The sequence below is a fragment of the Protopterus annectens genome, chromosome 5.part1 (assembly GCF_019279795.1).
Source record: "Protopterus annectens isolate FY-2018-M chromosome 5.part1, PAN1.0, whole genome shotgun sequence".
In the NCBI taxonomy this organism is placed as follows: domain Eukaryota; kingdom Metazoa; phylum Chordata; order Ceratodontiformes; family Protopteridae; genus Protopterus; species Protopterus annectens.
Genome location: NC_056736.1, coordinates 576,926,628 through 576,939,502, shown reverse-complemented (window position 1 = coordinate 576,939,502; position 12,875 = coordinate 576,926,628). Strand labels below are relative to the sequence as shown.

The following is a 12,875-nucleotide window of genomic DNA, read 5'->3' as shown; positions in this document are numbered from 1 at the left end:
AGAGGGCAACTGGCATCTGGGGCAAGAAACACTGAGGAAAATGGCGTCGGCTGATGCCTTTATACCCGAAGACCAGCAGAGATGACGTCGGGTGAAGTGCGACATCAGCCGAAGCCGGACCCGGACTTTGGAATCTGGCCGACCGAAGGGCTGCCCGACGACAGGACAACCCAGTTGTTATGACTGCAGATGCTATCCAGTTCGGACATCTACATTTATGGTAGGTACAAAACTGTACTATATGAAGCTGTGTAGGTCTGAAAATACCCTCAGAAGCCGATGCCTGCTGAGTGGCTCCGGACCCATCTGAGGGGTTAGTTTCCGAAGGCCCAATACCTTGAGTATCCAGAGGCCTAGTTGTCTCCACGTGGGAGTGGGAGGCGGCCTGTGGCTCTGAGGTAGCGGGAGCCAGGGACTGAGAAAGCACCTCACTGAGAACCAGCGACTGGCCTAGAAGAGGCTTCGTCGTCGGTTTTGGACCTCGGATGCCTGTCCTTTACTTTTTCCCTGTGCTTTTTATGAATTCCGGTCATCGGTTGTTCCGATGGCATTATACAGTTAAACCTTCGGCCAAAGTAATAAAAAGCAAAATTGTACCGAAGCTTAATACTGCGTTGGTTAAATCTAGCGCAAAACCGACAACTAGCAACGTCGTGGTCAGGGCCTAGGCAAGGAATACAGTAAGAATGAAAATCCTTATGAGGTATTTGCTTCCCACAAGAAATACAATTAACTTTTTCTGACATCGGTCTGGAGCAAGAAAAAAGTTTCCCAAATGGGGTACTTAGCTTTATAGAAGACTTCAGATCTGAAATTCAATTTCAAAAATCTCAGGAGTCGGCCGACCGGCACTTGCGAAAGTACAGTTTTGTACCTACCATAAATGTAGATGTCCGATAGGTATGCATCTGCTGTCATCACATATGGGTTGTCCTGCCTCAGGCAGCCCTTCGGTCGGCCGGATTCCAAAGTCTGGGTCAGGCCTCGGCTGATGTCGCACTTTCCCTGACGTCAGAGCGTCTGGGGTATAAAAGCATCAGCCGACGCCATCTTCCTCAGTCTTTCTTGCCCCAGATGCCAGGTGCCCTCTAGGAAGGCTAAATTTGGAGAAATGCAATAAAATTCCAAACATTTGCATAAATATATATATACATGTATATACAAACAAATACACCAAAATAGATTCCCCCAGCTAGCTAATAGCGGGGGTAAGCACCCTAGGAATACCACAGAGGGAAAGGAGGGAGGGTAAACCTGACTGCAGAATCATACCTATCGGACATCTACATTTATGGTAGGTACAAAACTGTACTATGTCCTTCAAGGATGCATCTGCAGTCATCACATATGGGTAGAATACCATAGCCAATCTGGGGGTGGAGGTACTAAGTAAAGGATGGTGTAGTTAAGATACCCTGCAGGACTGCCGTAGCAAAACCTGCTCTGGATCCGGAGTATAAAGGTAAATTGTAATGCTTGGCAAATGTATGCACGGAGCTCCATGTAGCAGCTTCTAAAATGTCTTTGGTAGCCACTCCTCTTAGGAAGGCTGTGGTGGTGGCTGTGGCTCTCATGGAATGAGGTCTAATGTTAGCAGGCACAGTTTTTCCATGAAAGGAGTAACAGAAACAAATGCAATTTCCTATCCATTTTGAAATTGTCTGTTTGGAAATTGCTTTTCCTTGTACCCCAGCAGCATATGCTACAAGGAGTTGGTCAGTCTTTCTGTAACTTTTAGTTCTGTCCAAGTAGTAGCATAGTTGTCTGTGTATATCCAGAGTGTGTAGAAGTTTTTCCCCTCTATTTTGTGGATTTGGGAAGAATGTAGGCAAGTGAATAGCTTGGTTCAGGGATACCCTAGATACCACCTTTGGCATAAAAGTAGGATTGGTTCTTAGTGAAACTCTGTCCTGATGGAAGATAAGAAATGGCTGTACTGCCATTAAAGCTTGTAACTCAGATACTCTTCTTGCTGAAGTTATGGCCAGAAGGAATGCAGTTTTCCAAGACAGAAACTGTAGATCCGCCGATGCTGCTGGTTCAAAGAAAGGAAGTGTTAGTTTCTCCAGCACAAAGTTGAGATCCCAAGTAGGTAAAGGGGGTTTTCTTGGAGGATTGATGTTTTTGATCCCTCTCAGAAATTGCCTGAGGAGAGGGTGCGAGAAGATAGGTGGATCAACATTGTATTCTGCTGAAATTGCTGAGGCATGAATCTTAATGGAAGAATAGGACAGGCCATTGTGGAACAATTCTGCTAAGTATTCCAGAATATGTGTCATGCTCGCCACTGTCACATCTAAGCCTTTTGTTGTGTTCCAAATGAGAAATCTTTTCCATTTTGCTGAGTATTTCTTCCTTGTGGAAGGCCGGCGAGCTTCCATAATAATGTCCTTTACTCTCTGTGATAAGTTATTTTGAGGGGGATTTATGCAATTTTCCAGGCAGTTAGCTGCAATGTTTTCAAGTTGGGATGCATGATCTTGAAATTGTTCTGCGTCAGAAGAGGCCATAGGGGGAGAGGCCATGGTTTCCTCTGTGACATGCTCCTCAATAGTGGGTACCAGTGCTGCCTTGGCCAGTCTGGAGCTATCAGAATCACTCTTGGCTGTTCTGCCCTGATCTTCAGTAAAACCTTGGACATTAATGGGAGAGGTGGGAAGGCATATACTTTTAGAGCTTTCCAGCTGAAAGAGAGAGAGTCCACCCTCCAAGCTTGTGGGTGGTATGTCCTTGAGCAGAATGTCTTCAGTTGATGGTTGTGGGGTGAGGCAAACAGATCTATCTCCGGCTTTCCCCATGCTTTTGTTATGAGTAGAAAGATGTCTGGGTGCAGCATCCATTCGTGTGCATCCATGGTAGCTCTGCTTAAGCTGTCTGCCAGTGCATTTTCTTTCCCTGGCATGAAGTGGGACTGTAGTTGGATATTGACTTTCAGGCATAGTTCCCATAGATTCATAGTCAGCCTGCATAGAGGGTAGGAATGTGTGCCTCCCTGCTTGTTTATGTACCACATGACCGTGGTGTTGTCTGTCCTTATTAACAGGTGGCCTTGATGGAGGAAAGGTTTGAAGGCCTCGATTGCGTGTATCACTGCCAGCATTTCCTTTTGGTTTATGTGCATGCGCAGCTGCCCTTGAGACCATAGGCCTTGGATACATTTGCTCTCCATGTGTGCTCCCCATCCTCGATCTGAAGCGTCCGTGGTGATGGTTTGTTTTGTTTTTGGTTTGTTGAAAGGCAACCCTCTGTTGGACTGGCAGGCTTGAGCCCACCACAGGAATTCCTTTTGAAGGCAAGGAATGATTGGTATCAAAGTTTCCAAACTGTGACTGTGCTGAGACCATACACTCCTTAGGTACCATTGTAATTTTCTCATATGCAGCCTGACTTGTGGAATCAGAATTATGCAGGACGCTATGTAACCCAGGGCCTGCAGGATTTTCATTGCAGTTAGCTGAGTTTGTCTTGTCAGATTCATGAAGTAATCCGGAAGTTGTTTTTGTTTTTCTTCTGTGAGAAAGGCCATTTGGGTGGTTGTGTCTAGATCTGCACCCAAAAAGGTTATCCTTTGGGATGGAACAAGTCTTGATTTTTGGATGTTGACTGTGTATCCCAAGGCCTGTAGTAGGTGGATGGCATAGGTCAAGTCCTTTATCAAATTTTTCTTGTTGTCCGCTTGTATAAGGCAGTCGTCCAGATATGGGTAGATTTGAATCCCCTGAAGTCTGCAGTGTGCAATTACTGATGCCAGGCATTTTGTGAATACTCTGGGCGCAGTAGATAAGCCAAAGGGCAATGCTGAGAATTGATAATGCTCTGATCCTGCAAGAAATCTGAGGTGTCTTCTGCAACTTTGTCGAATAGGGACATGCAGGTATGCCTCCTTGAGATCTAGAGTCACCAGCCAAGACTCCTTGCCCAGCATGGGAAGAAGTTGCTGTAGGGTCAGCATCTTGAATTTTGGCACAATGAGGTAAGTATTCAGTGCGGACAGGTCGAGAATAGGCCTCCATTGATTTTCTTTTCTTGGAACAAGGAATAATCTGGAGTAAAATCCTTGGCCTTGTTCTGAAAGAGGTACCTTTTCTATGGCTTTCATTTGAATTAAGTTGTTGATCTGCTTTAAAGCCTCTGCCCTCTGATTTGGTGGCAGGTTTGGCATTCCGTTTCTTCTTGGCAAAGTGTGGAAGTGGAACCTGTATCCTTTGTCTATTATTTGCAGTGTCCATGTGTCCCTTGTAATATAATGCCAGTTTTTTTGAGAATAAAGAAAGCTTTCCGCCCAAGGGTGCTTCCAATTCAGCCCTGGTAGGCGAAATCAAAGAAAAGTCATTGAGTCTGTCCTGGTGTAGTAGTTGTTGTTGCTGTTGCTGCACTACCTCTCTGGTTGGTAGGCTGCCACTGACGGCCTCTGTAGGAGCCTCTAGCTTGCCCTCTACCTCTGGGATGCCTGTTCCTGCCTCTCTGGGATCTGTCCGAGTCTGGAAAGGACCAATTCTTAGTAGGCCAGTTTCTGCTGAATCTCGGTGGTTGTACTTGCAGAAAGTCCTTAACTGTTTGCACAGATTTTGCCTTTTCTTCAAACTTCTTTAAGACCTCCTGAGCCGAGGAGCCAAATAATTTTTGTTTTTCCATTGGAGCATCCAGGAGTTTAGCTTTAACATGGTCTGGCAAAGATTGTTCCTTCAGCGAGGCATGCCTACGAATAACTGCCCTAGTCATAGCTGACCTACATGAAGCTTCCAGTGCATCATAACCACACTGCAAAAAATTATTACTAACCTGCTGTGAGTTATGTACCAGATCCTGAAGGGATTTACGGTCAAGGGGTTCAGAAGAAGAAAGCTTCTTATTCAGGTCATCTAACAAATACTCTTGGTACTGTAGCATATGAAATTGACAATTTAATGCCCTCACGGAAAGAGTTGCAGAAGCATATACCTTCTTTCCCCATCTCTCTAAAGCTCTAGACTCCCTTTCAGAAGGTAGAGGATTTCTGGCAGTGGCAGCTGCAACCCCTTTAGGGCCCTGAGAAATAGTATCTGGGTCTGCAGAATGGGCCTTATACAGATGTAAATGAGAATCCGGGACCGTGTAGTATCTATCAGGTTTGGCAGGTGCCGGAGGGAGAGCATTAGGGGCTGTACTAACATCATTGTACACATCATCAATAACATTCAAAACAGGAGGTATAGCTAAGGGCCTATGCTGAGGTAAATGCAAAAAGGTCCTTAATCTCTTTCTAGAATCAGAAAATTCCTGACCCTGCCATTGAAAATGCTCTCATGGAGTGTAGTGTCTCACCAAAAGAAAACTCTTCAGGAGGGAGGCAAGGGATAGATTCTTCAGCATCAGAATCCTCATAGGCCGAATAAGCCTCCTCCTGGTGATCTGACAACTCAGATCCATCCGTAGACTCATCTGAAGAGTGTTGGTCAGAGGGCTCAGTCCTGGTCCTTTTGTCTGGTGGTGGGTGAGAGCCCCTGTCCGGGTGAGGCTGAGAACCTCTAATTAAAGAAATAAGATCCTCTGCAAGGCTGAGGATCTGAGAACTAGAAGAAGGTCTCTGGGAGGTAGTCTTGGGAGGCAAAGCTTTAGAAAGTTTAGCAGCTTTAGCCCTGGAAAAAGCCTTAATGGACATGGAAGCAGGGGGTCTAGCTGCCCCACGTGCAGGAGTAGATTTGTCCAAGGGTATGGTGTCGGACATTTCCTGGACACTGGTTTCGGTAGGTAGCTCAGTAGCCAACTCAGCCGGGGCCTCCAGGGCCGCGGTGGTTGGTTGAGTGGATTCGGTTAAAGGAAGCTCTGAGGACTCGGTTTTGGCCGAAACCGAGACACTCGCGGTAGGCCTTACCGTGGTTTCAGCCGAAACCGCGGGCCGCGAGTGTCGGTCCTCGTCCTTCCGTTTTTTCACCAAATGCGATGTCGGAGTCTCCGACGGCATCTTATATGCAAAATTAGCCCCAAAGAATTCCTCTGCAAACTCCGATCAACGTCTAAGAGTTCGTCGGTTGAAGGAAGCACAGGCTGAACAGGCCGAGACGTCGTGGTCTGGGCCTAAGCAAGGGAGGCAGTAAGAGTGGAAATCCTTATGAGGTATTTGTTTCCCACAAGTTAAACAATTATTTACTTTATCTGACATTGGCTGAGGCAAAAAAGAGTCCCCAATCGGGTACATAGCTTTTTCGAAGTCTTCGGTAGCTGAATCACATGATCTGACCGACCGGCACTTGCGAACTGCTTCTGCTTCGGGCACCGCGCTGCAAGAAAGACTGAGGAAAATGGCGTCGGCTGATGCTTTTATACCCCAGACGCTCTGACGTCGGGGAAAGTGCGACATCAGCCGAGGCCAGACCCAGACTTTGGAATCCGGCCGACCGAAGGGCTGCCTGAGGCAGGACAACCCATATGTTATGACTGCAGATGCATCCTAGAAGGACATCATCCACATTGCAAAGTATGTTTACCAACTTTTTCTGCAGAATGCATTAAATCCTGTAATTTTTAGTGTTCAATACAGTCAGGAATCAACATAATTTTCTGTTTAAGGAGTCCCATAATATGTTGCTGGTACTTCAACACATGAAACTGGCAATTTAAAGCCCTAATGGCCAAAGTAGCAGAAGTATATACCTTCTTACCCCATTTGTCCAAGGCTCTAGAATCTCTATCAGAAGGGGTAGGGTTCTGGCAGCAGTAGCCTTAATGCCCTTTGGTCCTTGGGAAATGGTCTCTGGATCCGCAGTAGGATTCTTGAAGAGGAACTTGTGAGAGTCAGGTACTCTGTAATACCTATCAGGTTTTATGGGAGCTGGGAGGTAAAGTGTCTGGGGAAAGGCTAGATTCCAAGAAGGCATCATCTACAATGTCCAGAACAGGAGGGATAGCCAAAGGCCTGTGTTGAGGGAGGAGTAAGAATTCCGTAAGCCTCTTTTTGGAGTCAGAGCAATCCTGGCTTTCCCAGCAGAAATGCTCCCTAAGATTGTGCATGGTTTCAGCAAAAGAAAAATCCTCTGGAGGGGAAGCAGAGAGATTAGAATCTTCGGCATCAGAATCCTCATAGGTAGACAGGAACAAATCCTGGTAATCAGAAGAAACAGAAATAACAGATTCCTGATCAGAAGAATCAGAAGGAAAATCAGTTCTAGGTCTCTTAGAGGGGTAAGGGTGGCTTCCCCTAATAAAGGTAATAAGGTCTTCAGCCATTCTAAGCATTTGTTTATTAGGCATATGGGCCTGAGCATGTGGTCTGCACGCCGGATTCCTAGGCGTGGGCCAAGACTTAGGCCTGAAGGAAGAAGATGGCGCTGGTTTAAAATGCAAGTCTGTAGTTCTAAAGACACCCTCAGAAGCCAGTGCCTGCACAGCGGCTCCTGAGCTATCCAAGGTACAGACATCCGCAGGTTCCATAGTCAAAGAAGCATCTTGCAGCATACAGTAGAGGCCTGCAAATCTGAAGTAGCGGGTATCAGGGGCTGCAAAAGCGCCTCACTGAGTACCGGCGGACTGACGACTAGCTTAACAGAAGAGTCGTTGGCAGTTTTGGACCTATGCAGTCTGTCTCTGTCTTTATCCTTTCTTTTTTTGCAATATCGGTAGTCGGATGGCTTACCGAAGCGTTTCTGGATAGTTATACTGAGTACCAAAATAATTTTCTGCAAATATAGACCGACGACGAATAGTTCGGGGGTTGAACAAGGCACAAAACCAACAGCGAGGAACGTCGTGGTCTGGTCCTAAGCAAGGAATGCAGCACGAATGAAGATCTTTATGAGGTATTTGATTTCCACAGGTAATACAATTGTTAACTTTTACTGATATTGGTTTAAGAGCAAGAAAAAGGATCCCAACGGGTACTTAGCTTTTTTGAAGCCTTTGGTTCTGAAACTCGATAATGAAAATTTCAGAAGTCGGCCAACGGGAACTTGCAAACTGCTTCTGCTTCGGGCACCGCACGGCAAAAAGACTGAAGTAATGGCGTCGGCTGCATGTTTTATACCCCTGACAACCTGACATCATGGAAGAAGAGACAGCATCCGAAGCAGGAATCGAAGACTCTGGTATTCAGGCCGGCTGAGGGCTACCTGCAGGCAGATAACCCAAACGTGATGACTGCAACAGTGAAACACGAAGAACATCTGCCAAAGCTCGACAGATGGATGCATCTAACTCACGAAGTGACAAATGAGATCTGAGGTAATTTAGAGAAGAGTATTATGGACGGACCCTAGCTCAAGAGTTTGGAAGGCGAACGCTGAAGTAAACGGCCGGTTTGGTTCTGAGCTCACAGTCAAGAATTATGTGAAGATTTACCTCAGATTTTTTTTTTTTTTTTTTTTTGTAAGTTACTTCAAATAACTTACTGGCAGGAAACAACCACTCACGTTTAAAAGTACAGTGCGTTCTTGTGCTAGTCTGTTAAACACAAACTCCCACCTTTAATAGTATTTCTATTACACACCTGTTATGCTGTGGTATTGCACAAGTACATTCTGCTGCTTACAGTAAAGAAAAGTGCCCAAAGACGTTAACATTATGCAAAGTACCCGAAAAAGAAGGGAGGAGGTACAAACAAAATGAAACAAGCTTCTATACAAACAAAACTTTTTATGGTTATGACCTTAACTACACTATACCACCCACTAATACAGGTGGTTAGATATGCAATTAGTATGAAAATACTCCAAGAGAAAATTTACTTACGATGTCAACAAAAAGCACCCTTCTGAGCATCTATCTAGAGCTTTGCGAGCAGATGGCTTTGCTGTAAATTCAACAAATCCTTTTCCAGTTGGTCTGCCACGGTCATCGACGATTACAACTGCTCTTTCAACTGGGCCAAAAATAGAAAATGCCTCTTCTAGCAGTTCATTAGAAACAAACGGGGAAAGATTTCTCACAGACAAAGCAGCTCCATGAGTAGCGAAGCGCACACGAAGTGGTCGTGATCCCATCATCAAGCCATCAAGCTCAGATTTTGCAATTTCGGCCAACATCCTAGTTTCCTGTTTAACAAACAAAAAAAAGACTGAGAAAGAGCTGCAGCGATGTTAAAGATCCATAAATACTTTCAAATATGAAATTTAATAGTAAAGCTCTAAATTTTAATGTGGAACTGCACTAAAAATTACATATTCACCATAAGCCTTTCAATCTTCATTTAGCTGCCATGAACTTAGGCTTGGGATCATGTGTGTGTAAAATGCTGGAACAGCTGTTTTAGATCAGTGCCACAATGAGAAGAAGCTGGCTCAATCTGACTTTTCTTTTCAAAGGCAGATCAACATACTCTACAAGGACATTTGCTTATGGCACCCCATCACATGAACAAGACCAACAAGCTGACTCCAACAAATCAAGCTGTGTGACTTAACACTTAATAGGCTTAGTTTACTTAGGATCACCCCAAATTCAAGACTGCAGTCATAGTGCTCACTATCAACTGCAAACCAGTATAGATTTTGACAATCCTGACCCTGTAATACAGGCTTTCCACAAAAAAAAAAATCCTCCTTTAATTCCAGGAACAGTAGCTCATGACAAGCTGTAGTGTACTAATGCAGACATGTTAAACTCAATCACACAGAAAGCTTCGGTGTTTAAGGAACAGGGTAGAAACTGTAAAAAGGGATGGTAAAACAAGTGTTCGTGGGTATGAAGACACTACCACAGAGAGAATTATAACAGAATTTGTGATAACTTTGCTCTCACACTGCTTCTTAGAAGATGAGAATGCTCATAACCTGACAAAAATAAATCTTATTAATAACCAACCAATACCGTCCATTTCATTAGGTAAGGAGAGAGGAAATAGCAAAGTTGTCTAGGACTTACCAATTATGGGCAACTTGCAGCAATATGAAAAGTCAGAACGCATAGATGATACTTTTAAAAGTACATTTCACATGCTCAGAAAAACTCACTGGAACAGAGCATTACCTGCCCACACAAAACAGGAACAGAGCATTACCTGCCCACACAAAACAGTATTTGTCAATCCACACATCTCTGCTTGAGGCTAAGCTCTTGCCACACCCCCAAAAAGATGCATTTCAACGTGGCATCCTGCTGTCAACTTACCTGAGAAGGGATAGTTATGTATGCAAGTTGCACAAGTCTTTCCAGGCAGCTATGGTCATGGGGCTCTCAAGTCTGACCCCAGAACAAGCAGACATGACTCAGCCAGTTGTTGTGTCTTTCGGCTTTTCCCGGTTAGGTGTCACCACAGTGGAACTCCGGTCTGCTAATGATTGGCAGTTGATTTTTACGTGCCGAGTTGCCAGCCCTGACACACAACCTTCAACGAAGGTACGCCCATTCACGCACGTCTCCACACAGAAGACGCTCTAGCTGAGAATCGAACCGGACAGCGTCTTATTGTGAGGCGACAACGCTACCACAACACCACCGCCGCGATGACTCACCCAGTAAGGGGTCAAAATGGGTACAAAAAAGGAACCACAGGATAGAATGAGTGGGAAAAAGTGCTAAAAATAAAATGAGACAAGCACAGACAAGTAAAATTAAGCAAATTCCATACAATCACATATATTTGGTATTCTCCTACACAATAAGTAAACCTACTAATGGCACAGAATACAGTATTACACAAGGAAAAAAGTTAGTGCCTTAACATGAACCTGCCCTCAAGTGACAGACTACAGTACTACCAATCCAGGGATTTACGTCTACTCAAGGCAACTTCGGCAAATGAGGAAAAAAAGAAAAATAAAAAACACTTGCCAAAAAGTACAGTTGTGTGCACTTACCATAAATGTAGATGTTAAGAGTGTATTCACTGTTGCAGTCATCACATTTGGGTTATATGCCTGTAGGTAGCCTTCAGTTGGCCTGAATACCAGAGTCTTGGGATTTCTGCGCCGGATGCGGTCGCTTCTTCCATGACGTCAGGTCGTCAGAAGTATAAAACATGCAGCCGACGCCATTACATCAGTTTTTCTTGCCCCAGATGTCAGGCGCCCCCACAAAAGGAAGCAATTATATGGTGTGTAACACCCCCAGCAAATACACATAGTATACGATATGCCAAACCAAAAGGATAGGTGAAAGTAAAGACAATCAGGGGGCTGGCGGGAGAGTAACCAGGACTGCACCAGTGAATACACTCGAACATCTACATTTATGGTAAGTGTACACAACTGGACTATGTTCTTCGTGTTTCACTGTTGTAGTCATCACATTTGGGTTGATTCCCAAAGCTAAGGAAGGGTGCAGGTAGATTAAGAAGCATCAGGGCTGGCAATCAGGCCCTGTAAGACTGCTGTGGCAAATCCAGCTTTGGATTTAGAAAAGAGAGGCAAGTGGTAATGTTTGGTGAAAGTATGTACAGAGCTCCAAGTTGCAGCTTCCAGGATGTCCCTGGTAGGGACTCCTCTGAAAAATGCAGTAGAGGTAGATGCAGCCCTAGTGGAATGTGTTCTTATCCCCTGTGGGGTAGGTTTGCCATGGTGCTTGCAGCAGAAATGGATGCAGTGTGCTAGCCATTTGAAAATAGTTTGCTTTGAAATGGCCCTCCCCTCTGCCCCTGCAGCAAAGCTGACTAGCAGCTGGTCAGATTTTCTGAAAAGCTTAGTCCTGTCCAAATAGAATCTAAGCTGTCTGTGCACATTCAGACAATTCAGTTTCCTTTCCTCCTTATTCTGAGGATTAGGGAAAAAAGTAGACAGATGAGTGGACTGTTTTAAGACCACAATAGACACCACCTTGAGCATACAAGATGGGTTAGTCCTGAGGGAAACCGTGTCCGCATGGAAGACAATGAAGGGTTCCACTGCATAAGGGCATGCAGTTGAGACACTCTTCTAGCTGAAGTGATGGCTAAAAGCTGTTTTCCAAGAGAGGAATTTCAACTCTGCTGTAGCAGTTGGCTCAAGGAGGGGGGGTAAGAGTAATTTTTTCCAATACAAAGTTAAGGTCCCAGGTTGGAGTGGAAGTTATCCTGGGAGGTGGTCTTAAATTTTTGGCCCCTCTAAGGAATTCTTTTACCAGAGGATGAGAGAAGAGGGGTGGACTCAGTATTATAATGAGCTGAGATGGCTGAGGCATGAAATCTTAATTGAAGAGAAGGATAGGCCCTTGTGGAGCATTTCTGTTAAGTAATCTAGTACATGAGGTAAGCTGGGCATCGTTGTGCCCCATCCCCTGAGACTGGCTCCAGAAACAGTATCTTTTCCACTTTTCTGAATACGATTTTCTAGTACTAGGCTTCCTTGCCTCAAGAATGACATCCCACACCTGCTTACTGAGGGTTGCTAAAGGTGAGCTCAGGGGATTAGCCAGGCTGCAAGGTTCAGGGTTTGAAGTTGAGGGTGCAGAGTCTGGCCCGCCTGCTGGGACAGTAGGGAAGGGGTCTGAGGTAGGTGCCATGGTTGTACTGTCAGACTGCGCAAAAGAGGGTACCAGTGCTGGCGTGGCCAGTCTAGTGCAATTAGGATTGTCCTGTTTTATCTTTAGTAGAACCTTTGAGAGGAGAGGCAGAGGGGGAAAGGCAAAGACTGTGTGGCTTTCCCAGGTAAAGGACAGGGCATCTACTTTCCAATCTTGACTGTGGGGAGTTCTGGTGCAGTATCTGTTCAACTGGTAGTTCTGAAGGGAGGCAAACAGGTATACCTCCGGAGTCCCCCATTTGTTCCTCAAGAGCTTGAATATTTTGGGTTCCAGTTTCCATTCGTGTGGGCCCATGAGATTTCTGCTTAAGTCGCCTGCCAGTGAATTTAGTTTGCCTGGCAGGAAAGTACAGTTGTGTACACCTACCATAAATGTAGATGTTCGAGTGTCTTCACTGTTGCAGTCATAACTGTAGGGTGATCCTGCCGACAGGCATCCCGATATCGGCCAGAATCCCAAAGTCTGGG

General features: G+C 45.2%; 1 protein-coding gene across 2 annotated transcripts in view; it reads right to left on the bottom strand.

The window, feature by feature from the left end:
* PSPC1 (paraspeckle component 1) overlaps window positions 1–12,875 on the bottom strand; it is a 1,021,476-nt gene that overhangs the window by 844,257 nt on the left and 164,344 nt on the right. For both annotated transcript variants that reach the window (XM_044073198.1, XM_044073199.1), the window contains exon 2: window positions 8,704–9,005. In XM_044073198.1, coding sequence (XP_043929133.1) covers window positions 8,704–9,005 — 302 coding nt within the window. The remainder of the gene's footprint in view (window positions 1–8,703; window positions 9,006–12,875) is intronic.